Genomic DNA, 12,325 nt, shown 5'->3' on the forward strand with positions numbered 1-12,325 from the left:
GTCGATGCTAGGTAGTGTTTAAATACCTCGATATAGGTCTCCCTAATAGTCTAGGGTATACGAGCGAGCTAGTTAGGGTCTATGCTATTAGGAGGTATAGGTTTATCGTTATTACTACTAAGTAGGTCGGCAGTCGGATTAGCTAGAGTTAGGTTACTAATAAATAGGACCCTAATATTATTAGGGCACTCGCTAATATCGATATACTTAATATCCTCTTTCCTAGCGATTCTAAATCGCTACTTCTAGATGCCTAAGTCTATAACTATAGCGTAGTATTTAAGAATAGGGTTGCTAATAACGATATCGGAGGGAAGGCTATCTATATCTACTATATAGATAGTAAAGTCTAGTAGGCGTTTATTTCCGAGGTCGTCCTTTAGGACTATAGGAACATAGTAGGCCCTATAGGTTAAGTGCCGAGCGTTATTAAACTAAGCAAGGGTTAGTAGGTTAGTCCTAGGCAATTGTCGAAGATCTAATTGCTTAGCTAGGCGATAGCTAATAAGGGCACTAACTAAATTCCCTAGATCTAGCATAACCTTAGTCTTATAATTAGTGCTATACAAGTCCGATACGAGACAGGTGCGTATAATAGCTAGTATAATGTCGATAGTCTTACGCCGTATAAGGCTAACAGTTAGTACGGCGCTTATTCTTTTTTCGAAGGTTAGCCTATAGAGGTAGCATTAGCTACTAAAAGGTGTTTCTTATACTTAGCGGAAGTACGGTTAATCCGGGCCTAATCCCTAGGTTTATCGCATTAGCCTAGGAGATAGCTAGTGCTATTACAGTTAAAGCACTTCAATCCGGTTAGTAGGTTACCGTAGCTATTGTTGCTATTATTAGCCGAGCGGTTAGTATTATAGGGATACGAGCCCCTTCTACGACCCCTATCGCGGCCTCCTCTATATAGCCGCCGGCTACGGCCTCTTCTACGGTCGTTACTATTCCTATTGTTAGTATTGTTATCTTAGTAAGAACCTTAGTTTCCTCCGTAGGTACTACGGTTACCGCGGTTAGTACTAGCTAGTCGGATCCTCGATTCTAGTCGTTATTAAAGCTAAATAGCTCGTTTAGCTGTTTCTACTTCGACTATAAATTGAATACGTATTAGATTAGCCTATTCGAATACGCGACGGCGGTCTAATTCGAGAATAAGCTCCTACCTAAGCTTATAGCGTATTTCCGAGATCTATATAGAATTAGTCTTAGCCGGAAGGTTATCCTCGAGGGTCTTTAAATAGGCCTCGAATAAGCGAGCCGATTAATTAGTCTTCTATTTAGCTCGAAGATGTAGGTCCTAAGTATATTGTTGCCTTAGTATAGGGTTTCTAAGGGTATCTAGTATAATAGTTTTGTAGGTCTGCTACTAAATAGCGGTCTAGTCGTCGAGGGAGTCGAAATAGTTATCCTATGTGCGCTTTAGGTCGCTATTAATATACTATATAGCGTATACGACTAAGGAATAGTCGTCTAGTAGCGCTCTTAGTATATTGCGCTAGTTAAGCTTATAGTTACGAATGTAGTCGTTATATTGCTTACGACTAGAGCCGTTAAACACGGTATAGTCCTTAAGCTTAGCATCCTTCTTTTAGACTAGTAGTAAGGAAGGCCCTACTACTAGTTTAGTTGTCGGGGCTTCTTAAAGGCGGCGAAGTTCGAGGAGGTCGTCCTTTAGCTATTACTCTTAGCGTAGGGCAGTAAGCCTGTTTTAAGTAGCTTCTTAAAGTCTCCCTAATAGTTAAGGGCTAAAGGCTAGTTAGCTATATCCTCGATTAACAATGTTATTAAGAATGTCGTTAATAGGCAATTCTAGATTATTACCTAGAATTATAGGTTCTTCTTTAGTAGGCCCTCTAGAGTCTAGTAGGCTCTTTAGTAGGCACTTTAGCAGGAACTGTACTACTAGCGTTGTTATTGCTAGCGCTGCTAGCGGCGCCGCGGTTGTTATTGCTTCGTAATAAGCCGGCTATTATAATAAGGGGTAACACCGATAATATATTATAGGCCCTTAAGATACGGATATAGCGGAATTAGTAGATATCGGCTTAGTACGATTAATTTAGTATAATAGGCCGTATAGAAGGCCTTGCTTAATAATTAGTACGGTTGTTTTAATAGAATAGTACGTATAGGTCCCGTTCTTCGGGCGTAATATAGTTAAATCGATAGTTTTCGTAGCTATACCGCTAAAAGCTTAAAATAAGGACTATCTAGCTACTACCCTTAAAGGGTAGATCGAATACTATATAAGAAGGGTTATGTTAGTAGGTAGATAGGGTAGTAGTAAATTAGTGTAGTATTCGATAGAGATCTAAGAGAAGAGGGAGGAAGGTAGGCTAGTTAGCCTAACGCTAAGCGCTAAGCCCTACCTAAGGCATTAGGACCCTAGCTTTACTCGGCCTAGTTACATACTAATTACGTATAGCCTCTAATAATATAGGCGACTTTTTAAGTTTTAACGCCTTAACTCGTAGTAAGAATAACGACCTATATAACTATATAACTCGAGAATAGTCGGCTAAGTACGCCTAGATATAGACTATCTATAAGCGGAGGAATAATTCCCTACTTATACGTATAAGTACTATATAATAGCTACCCTCTATTCTTTTTTAACTAGTAGTTACTAACTATTCTTACTTAGATATATATAACTTTACTAGCCGAAGGCTTATTACGCGAGGGACGAATTAGTAGGTCTAGAATAGTATAGTATTATCTTAAGTATCTACGATACTAGAAGTATATACTAGGCCGGCGTATCCTATGCCTACTATAACAACTTTAATAAGGCTACTACTCGAATTTTAAGAGCGGTATTACCGCTATTAAAGGCAACTTCTTACTCTCTAGCTACCTTATATAGTTCTTAGATATTAGTAAGAAGCAGTATAGTAACGTAATAGAGGCCTCTACTAAGAATAATATACTCTATCTATTTACTCGCCTCTAGGGTACCTATAGGCAATTTAACGAGTTACTATACTATCTATAAAGTCTTATTACTAAGTAATATCGATTAGCTTAGAAGCGTATAAAATTATAAATAGTAGTCTTCTAAACTAGTTACGATTTTAACTATAGATCGATAACTATATCCCTAATATATACTAGTATTACTTCTAGAAATAGTATTACTAGCCGCATTAGTATATCTAGTACGGTTAAAAGACTATAGATAGTAGAATAACTACTAAATAGGTAGATTGCTATATAGACTGTTTCTTTAACTATAAATGCTTTAATAGCGATATAACTCTACTAAGATATACTTAGAATAGCTTATTAGTAGGAATTTAATAGAAGAAGATAAGGATAGCGAGGTCGAGACTCTTTATACTATTATAAAAGACTACTACCTTCTATTATATAGTATCCTTAAGAATATTATATATAACTATTATTAGAAGGCGGAGTAGGTGGAAGCAGTTCGGAAAAGGTAGGTCGAGCTAGCTAGCGCGAGTTGCCAATGTACAGACTGCTCTCTTATCGTGCTCAACGTTTCCGGCCGCAGGGATCGCAGAGTGCAGGGCAAAGTGCAGCGGAGCACCGGAGCACGGGAACCACTGGTAAGTGCGCGGCGCTGCCATTGGCGAGCAGGGATGGCACTAGCGCGCAAAGCATGTCGGGACGCATTGACTTTCCTGGCACTGGCACCTGCTCTCTCATTATGCGAACGTTTAACCTGGAGGAGTCGCGGTGCGCTCGAATCGACCGTCTTCCTCGATCCGCATCGCGTGCGCCCATGACCGTCTCTACCGTGTCCCTATTCCTATTCCCATCCCTATACCTACACCTACACCTACACCACCTGCCTGCCCATCTCTGACCTCAACGACTGAAGCTTGACGCTGCCCCTGCCCGGCCCTGTGAGCTTCAGCAGAGCCAAGACGTCATGTTGCTAGACATGGCCGTGTAGGTGAGTGACATGCCACGCCGCTCGCACACAGGCTCATTTTGCAACCATGTCCACATCAAGAAGCTAACCCGCTCGCAGAATACCTTCTTCTGGACGCGTAGACGTATCATATGCATTCTTATTCGACATCAACAACCCATTGCCTGCCGTGCACATGTTGATCAACCCGGCCCAACCCACGACGAACCATCTTGCATACTCTAATCATGGCCGACTATTTCTCTGAATATTCCTCGTTTGTCGGCGCCAAAGGCCTGCCATCACCCGCCGACACGCCTTACGAAACACCCAATTATCTCCGTTCGAAACGCAGTTCACGCGCCACTGCCAGCTCTTCAAGAGAACAGTCTTCGTCTCCCCCGCCACTGCCTCTAGACTCGACAGATGTCCAGGATAAGACACGCGATGCACCATACACCGCTCTGGATCCACGCCGTTTCACGCCCACGCTGCACGCGTCTCTGGTCTCCGAAATTCTGAGCCTCAGGCGCGAACTGGATTCGAAAAACAATCTGGTCGAGAATCTCGAGTCCACCTTAGCTGTGACACGCAATGAGAACGATCTACTCACCGCCCAGCTGTCTGAGAGGGCGAAAGAGATTCGCAAAGCCAAGTATCAAGTGCAGCAGATCGAACAAGGAACCTATGACGCTGTCGCAGATCTGGTCAGGGAGCGTGATGGTGCTCTGGAAGCACTTGAAGATCTCAGGTCCAAGCTCGAGGTCGTCCAAAGAAAGACCAGACAGCAAGATGAGGACGCGGAAAGGACGCAGAATATCTGGGAGAACGACAAGGAGTCGTGGGATAATGAACGTCGTCAGCTTGAACGGCGAATTCACGTCACAGAAAGTCGCCTACGTGCTGTCGTTGACGAGATGTCACTTCAACAAAGCCACATGCAGGCCGACCAATTCGTTGACGAAATTGCTTTTAAAGACAGCGGTCTTGGCAACGACAGCGATACTGCGAGCATCCGCTCTTTCAACTCACCCGTTAAGCATAAACGTAACATGAGCAATGTCAGCTTCCGGCACAAGAATACACGCGCCTCCGTTTCTTCAAGGACGACTGCAGCGACGCCAGATCTCTATGCAAGGCCTGGCGGCACTCTAGCAGATGAGCTTGGAATAGACGAAGAGGACAAGCCGGAAATTGACGGCTCTGAGCAAGGCGACGAATATCAGGAACTGTCAGAACGTGCGAGACGTACTCTCCATTCGCGTCAAAATTCCGTGACGGGAGACGTCGACACGAAGGCTAAGCGCGTCCTTGGGCTGTCCACTGACTCGCATGACACGCCAGCCGCGAAAGATCTACCTAAGCCGGCGTCCTCTGAAACTGCAGCGCTGCAGGGTCCGACTAAGCTGTATCTCGACCGAGCAACCACGCCGCCACCCGCTGGATTTCATATGCCGGAGCCCGCCCCTCGTGCTGAATATGTCGACACCGGCTACCAACCGTCTCCTCCCAGCTCTCCTCCAAGGGTGGAAGTTGTACAAGCTGGGGATGACAAAGCGGAGACTGACGAGCTCCATGAGATCCACGACACTGACGACGACGCCGAAATGCGACCGCCCGCGATTGACACAAGCGGGTTACAACAACCAAGACGTGAGGTTCCAACAAAGCCAATAAGCCCGCCCCAGACACCTGTGGTTGACGGTACAACATGGCTTCACGAAAAGGCAGCCTTCTTGGTGCCACGCCCGTATAGCACAGCATCCACGCAGACCGAATTGGTGAAACCGGAACAACCAAAAAGTGGTCACACTCCCAAACGCGACAGTCTTTCTCCCCCGATGTTCGTGCCATCTATTGCGATTATACCGCCGAACTCTCGACCATCTTCTCCACGCCCATACGCTTTGCCGCCAGGAACCAAGAATGCCGATTCACAGGCAAACCTTGTGTGGCCAAGCAAGGATGCTTGGGTGCAGACTGAAGAGATCCGCATTGACAGACGACCTGTGAAACTCCCGCCTCACCTGTTGCCAGGCGCATTGTTGCCCAGCCCAACTTTCCAAGAACAACCACGCGGGAAGGGCCCTGCAGTTGGACGCACTGCGAGCCTCTTCAACAAGAGGAAGAGCCCGCCTGCGATAAGCATTCCCTGTTCGCCGCCATTCCACTCTTCGATCGAGTCAAGCCCGGAGATGTCTCGCAATCAGAGCGCCAAGGATTTGCGTACTTATCCACTCAAGGCACTTCCTCTGCCAAGGCCTGTTCTGTCGCCGCCGCTCCCACCGACAGAGACTTTCACTAGTAACGGCCCTTTGAATCGATCATCCCAATACGGAGTCACTCAACCTCGTCTAGAACAGCAGCACTTCACTGATGTTGATCAATCGACTGATCAGAGCGATGATGACGAGCTTATGGAAGATGGAGATATCACCGGATCAATCCCAGCTCTCAGTCGCCCACCATTAGGGAGATTTGGTCTCTCAGATCCTCCCAAGGCTGTTCCTGAGGACAAGGAGATCTCACCCGAAAGGCGCCCTTCAACAGCAGATTCGCACGGAGCTGCACCGGCTCCTTCAATCTCCAGCAGTCGTGCAGCATCTCAACGTAGACATGCTCGACCGCCGACCAAACTGTCGAAGCCAGTTAGTGCGGCAAGTGCCAACCGAGACTTTCGCTCGAGAAGCCCAAGCTTTGGCAGCATGGCTTCAAGCAGCTACAGTACAAGCTCTACAATTCCTATGCCACCGTTCCCAGTGCCATTGCGCACGAGCTCGCGCATTGTCGGCAAGCCCCACAGCGAGGGTTCGCAAAGCCCAACGCCATACGACGGATTTGGCATGCGCGGTGGTCGTGGTGGCCGTGCACAGCATGCCCGGCAGGTCAGTCTCAGAAAGGTGCAGTCCGCAGCTGTCATGAGGAATATGTCGGGGAGGGGCTCTCCTTCGAAAGGCAGAGTCTCGCCCACAAGAGCTGTACGAATTTCTCCAACCAAAGGTCATCGCAGGCGACGCCGCTCTCCAGATCTCACGCCTGTCCAATCCATGGCCTTCGAAAGTCCAGCACCAACGAACTTCCCCATCCCGGAGCTCCCGACCCCCCTTCAGGATAGCTTAAGGTACAACAAGTTCGTCAAGGGTTCCGTCGATGTGACCAGGTCTCCAGGCGCAAGCAGTGGCGCTCGGGTGTCCGAGGAGACAAATCTTGTCGACGCCATCGCTGGCACCATGGTTGGCGAATGGATGTGGAAGTACATTCGCAAGCGAAAGTCATTTGGCATTGGCGACGACACTTCGGAATTCCCAGTGGCTGATCAGAACGGACTTGTCAGCAATACCGGACATGGCACCCGACACAAGCGCTGGGTTTGGCTGTCGCCATATGAGAGAACCATTATGTGGGATACAAAGCAGCCCAATTCTGGTGCTGCCTTGCTAGGCAAGAAGGGACGCAAACGTGAGTGCCTCGTAGATACCTTACCCACTCAGCGGAGATACTGACACGTCATAGTGGCCATCCAATCTGTGCTTGATGTGCAAGATCGCACTCCCTTGCCTAAGAACCCTGAGCTTAGTGCTGCTTGGAATCGGTCTATCCTGATTTTGACTCCGGAACGCGCACTGAAGTTCACAGCTACCACCGAGGGGCGACATAGCTTATGGATGACTGCCTTGTCCTTCTTGGCACAATCTGGCCAATTACCAAACCAGATTCCTCCACTACCAAATCGTAAACCTCCTCTTCCACCATCAATACCCTCTACGTCCATCGACGGTGTGTCAATCAAACGTCATCGGTCGCCATCCTTCGGACGATCGAACGTGCGAGATTCGATACGCCTTGCAAAAGGAAAGAAACCAGAATTGCAACAAGTGCAATCTTACCCGGAACAGATCTACGGGCATGATACCATGGAAGCTGAAATCGGCGCTGCAGAGAACGACAGCGCAGACTTCCCGGCTGTTCCTCGTCTCTACATCAGCACCACGAAACACTCGCGTAAACGGAGCAATACCAATCCCGGATTGTCTCAGTCAATGCACAACTTCCGAAGCTTCTCATCTAGCGCTGTGCCGTCCTCCGCTTCTTCTGGCATGCCGCATAGGTCGACAAATGGTTCATCATTCCGTCCAAGCGTCTCTTCAACCAAGAGCGGTAGCTGGAGAGATTCCATGGCCAGTCCGTTGCAGCCGAACTTCTTCGAAGCCGTCGGCACTGTACGAATGGAGGCGTTCGTTGACCCGAACGTTAGAGACGGCGTACTGTACGTGCCAGCTCCACCACCTGTCATTGGTGCAACCCGACGGCCGCGACGAGCCAGCAATCTCAGCCAATCTACTGTTGACAAGCGAAGAGCAGGATATGTTTTCGATGAAGACGGCATGGACCCTTTCAAAGGATTCTAATTGAGCAACATGATACCCACGCGAACGCAGCGAGAAACATTCCCTTTACACCGTGCACTGATCGATCTAAATGTAGCTGCTCGCGGCAAGCAAGCTATTGCCATCTCTATGTACATAAGCCGCTTAATGATGACGGATAATGACAATCTCGCTTTTCTGTTCTCAGCCCAGGTCTCGACGGTATTGGCGCAATCGAAGTGTCAAGGAGGAACTTGCATAGAGGTGTTTCTCGTGCTTCCGAAAAGAGACGCTAATGCTCACTGCTGGCGGGTATTGATGGCCAACATTTTCTGGTTGTTTCTCGGAGCTCGACACGAATATTCCTGCAGCTGTGAAACCACGTCACTTCAGGACACGCAAGTCATTTATTATTCCAAAATGCATTCTGGATTGGTTGCGATTTGCAACAGCAAAAAAAAAGAGATGACTCGGCTCCTGATCACCAGAGCTGCCAACCTTGCTATTTGGAACTTGAGTCTCGCATTCTGTGTTCCGCGTCACATCTTGTCTTCTCAAACAGACTAGATGATCTTCCTGAGGTTTCACGGCATCGGCAATTATCGACATTCTAGGAGGTGCGGAGTCTATCCAAATTTTCAAAGTACAGCAGCGAAGACGATAGATCGGAGAGTTTTCCATCGAGACCTCATCTGAAACCTGGACTGAGGCTTGCAGGGCGCTGCACGTGGCATCATCCCTGCATGAACTGCTGCATCGTTCGAGCTGTGGTCTTCATTTTCCATGGTGTGGCCAACTTGAAACACGTATAGTACGCCGTCTCTCAACAGCGGTACTGGGTCACAGTGTTGGGGACGGAGAAGAATGTTCAACTTCGGCGTTGGTGCTGATGAAGTTCGCTTTCACAGAGAACCAACAGGGCAAGGCGGCATCATCGACAGCTGGATCTGTTTCTTATCGTGTCCTCCACACCATTGCAGACAGTGCTTACAATGCGCCAGGCCATCAATTCCACCACACCATGTCGTCGAAGATGACGACGCCCTGGTGCCGCCTCCTCGACCACCCGAACTCTCTCCACAACCAGCGTGTTCACGAGAAGCCTGCTCGTTAGCCGATAGGAGTCCGCCCAATGCGAAGCTGTACCTGAGACTGGCCTGCTTTAATGCCCATATGAGGTGAGTGAGCGGTGGCGCGAACCATGGGCTTGGGGCTGCAACCATGCAGGTTCGGCGCCCAGTTCATTGTGCTTTTAGTCTATCGTGATTGTATATGGCGCGCCTGTGGAGCCCCGAGCAGGTATATCTTCGTTCTTCGCGCCTACCACTCCCAAAGTACCCATCGATCTCCCTCTCCACTGATCGCTCGGCACATCAATAGTTCAAGCACGCTCCATCTTGGTCAACCACGCTCATTACAAGGTAAACCTATTCCAAACAACCACCCAATCCTTCCATACACGCCCCACCCAATGGCTCCAACCATTCAATTCGCCACCTTGGCTGTTCTGTTCACCTCGGTCCTTGCCATACCAGCCAAGGACAAGCACCACGAGGAGCACAAAGGCTCTCCTACTTTGCCATTCATCCCAACTGGCACTGGCTCTTCTGCAGAGCAAGACGCTGCACCAAAGTTCGGCAAGGCTCGTCGAGGCAACTGGAAGCCACACTGGGAGATCATTCCAGGCATTCATGGCCAGCATCCTGTCCCAAGCGGAACGCTCCCAACTCCAACCGGCACTGCACCAATTCCCACTGGCACGGCTTCAGTTCCCATTCCAAAGGTCAACCTCTGAACTACATGGCCTTCTGCAACCTCAGAGACCTCTTCAACCTCAAGCCTGACTGACATCGGCTGGAAGACGACGTATCACAATCAGCTGTCTGGACCGCTACGATCGCATCACGATGCCGCTGCGCGCACAAACCCGCAGACTTAGACGAGACTTCCAATTTGACATTGGTCGGCAGTTTCGATGGAGATTTGACTCGCAATGAATTTCAACAACGATGTTCTAAGAGACAACAGTGTGGAACTCAACTTCTTGTTTTCTTGTATATCCCGTCGTGCCTGCCAGCGCGTGGGTTGCTGTTGCGCAAATGTACGAAATTACGAATGCAGATGAAACGGCATCACATATGCAGCTTCCCGATAGATCTCAAATGCAGCTCTTGCGTTTGCAACTTTGATTTCATGAACTTGCAGCCTGCTGGTCAAACTAGACAACCTTCGTTTCGACACCTAATATTCCGCTGCTTGCTGAAGACGCCCCGAAGAGATCAATTGCTACACCACCCACACACCTGCTCGAAGAAAGATGAAGGCCGCCTACTTCGGCTTCGCCGCCACTGCTGGCCTTGCTCTTGCTGCACCACCAGTGGCTCGCGACGAATGGCCAATCACACTTCCATGGCCCACGGCAGCTCCCATCCCAACGTCGAATCCAGACTGGCAGGTCTGTCTCTACTTGACCAATGACTACTCTTGGCAAGGCTATGGGGTCAACTTGTGCATGACCAACGACCAGTGCAGTGAGCGCTTCCCAAAGCATCATGACTAAACCAGACTCAGCTGACCAAACATCGAACAGGCCCAAAGGTACCTGATAGTCTCAATGCCAACATCAGCTCTGCTGGTCCAAACGAGAAAGAAGTGTGCTATCTCTACTCCGAGATCAATTGCACGGGAACTGCCTCAGCGCCCATCACCAATCCAGGCTATGACAATCTTGGCAAGATCGGGTTCGACAAAATGGCCCGTAGCTGGAAGTGCTGGCGCACCGACAATATGACAGCCTCGTCAAGCACCACGACATCGAGCACCTCCTCGGTCAAAGTATCTCCCTCGCCATTCCCAGAGAGCACGTCCAGCAGCACAACAGAATCCAGAGTCACGATTGTGGTCACCTTACCGGCGACTTCCACTACTGTCAGCGTAAGCTCTAGCACGACCGAATGGCCAACCATCACGACCGCTTCAACTGGTGACCCGAAGTTGCCTACGACAGAAGAGACCACGACAAGCCTTTACTCTACCGTGACTGGCTTTGGTACTCAGATTAGTCCCACAGTCGTGACGCACACCTACTTGGATAGCTCGACTGTGGTTACCACGCTCATGAAGAGAGCTGAAGAAGCCGTGAGTACCACAGTCGACCAGAAATACATCTGCACAACCCCATATCCGCTGGCGACTTACATTTCGACAGGCTCAACTAGTAGTCTGACGACTAGTTGGTACACGATGTGGTATCAGTGTCCTGGGCACGCGACCTTGGCGGGCATTGACTCCACGTCCACAAAGGCTGCTGCGCATCGGAGGTGATCAGGAGGGGTTGAGCTCCTCACTGTTCAAGGCGTTACACACCAGCTAAGGAACCATATCAATAGGTAGAACGCGTCCGCATAGCTAGTTCTTCATCAATCAAAGACGAAAACTTCGATCTTAACTGATGAGGTCAAAATAAAGCTACGATTGAGTTTCAAAGGTGAGCTGGAGCACCGACTGTTGGGCCGCTGATTTTTCATAGGGCGACGAACGATTAACCAATTGCCGAATTCAAGCCTCTCTAATTATCTTCCTTCTTCTAGAAACAGCTTGTGTTAAAAGCAAGATGCGCGGATCGTACCTCTTAACATGCCGCGGCAGCTCGGCTAGTTAGTACGTACTATGTCTGACTTTTGCATATATAGTGCTATACTGCTAGTTTTTAACCGGTACTACTATTCTTTTAGTACCTATAGAAGGACAGAATTCTAGGGCAAGCAACGGCTACCTATTTATTATTCTTAAAAAAATCTAGAATTTTTTTTAAAAAAAAACAAAAGTTATAAAAAAAATCGAGATTCTTAAGAAAATTAGAATTTTATCTTTTTTTTAAGAAAAAAAATTTCTAAATATTAAAAATCAAAAGAAGAACTTAGAAGAATAGTATATATATATATATATATATATATATATATATTATAAAAAAAACTACGCTCTTTTTTCCTTTATATTTATTAGATTTTTTTTAATTATATATAGTACTACTAGGGGTTTTTTCGCTTTTTAGATAAACGTTTCTTTATAGAAT

The 12,325-nt window shown here is 47.9% G+C and overlaps 4 protein-coding genes across 4 annotated transcripts; 3 read left to right on the forward strand and 1 right to left on the reverse strand.

The window, feature by feature from the left end:
• Nucleotides 1-3,501: 3,501 nt before the first annotated feature.
• On the reverse strand, nt 3,502-4,081 carry MYCFIDRAFT_176448 (uncharacterized protein; the record flags this gene model as incomplete). Its single annotated transcript, XM_007930216.1, has 4 exons — nt 3,502-3,761; nt 3,803-3,873; nt 3,899-3,988; nt 4,029-4,081. 4 exons carry the CDS (start codon nt 4,079-4,081, stop codon nt 3,502-3,504), a joined length of 474 nt encoding a protein of 157 aa, XP_007928407.1.
• A 50-nt stretch (nt 4,082-4,131) lies between these two features.
• Nucleotides 4,132-8,292, forward strand: MYCFIDRAFT_77058 (uncharacterized protein; the record flags this gene model as incomplete). The annotated part of the gene is made up of 2 exons (XM_007929899.1): nt 4,132-7,342; nt 7,397-8,292. The coding sequence occupies 2 exons, from the start codon at nt 4,132-4,134 to the stop codon at nt 8,290-8,292; spliced, it is 4,107 nt and encodes a 1,368-aa protein (XP_007928090.1).
• A 1,429-nt stretch (nt 8,293-9,721) lies between these two features.
• Nucleotides 9,722-10,045, forward strand: MYCFIDRAFT_197940 (uncharacterized protein; the record flags this gene model as incomplete). Its single annotated transcript, XM_007930217.1, has 1 exon — nt 9,722-10,045. One exon carries the CDS (start codon nt 9,722-9,724, stop codon nt 10,043-10,045), a length of 324 nt encoding a protein of 107 aa, XP_007928408.1.
• Nucleotides 10,046-10,567: 522 nt separating this feature from the next.
• On the forward strand, nt 10,568-11,574 carry MYCFIDRAFT_197941 (uncharacterized protein; the record flags this gene model as incomplete). Its single annotated transcript, XM_007930218.1, has 2 exons — nt 10,568-10,781; nt 10,841-11,574. The coding sequence occupies 2 exons, from the start codon at nt 10,568-10,570 to the stop codon at nt 11,572-11,574; spliced, it is 948 nt and encodes a 315-aa protein (XP_007928409.1).
• Nucleotides 11,575-12,325: the final 751 nt, after the last annotated feature.

This window comes from Pseudocercospora fijiensis (assembly GCF_000340215.1).
Source record: "Pseudocercospora fijiensis CIRAD86 unplaced genomic scaffold MYCFIscaffold_6, whole genome shotgun sequence".
Classification (NCBI taxonomy): Eukaryota; Fungi; Ascomycota; class Dothideomycetes; order Mycosphaerellales; family Mycosphaerellaceae; genus Pseudocercospora; species Pseudocercospora fijiensis.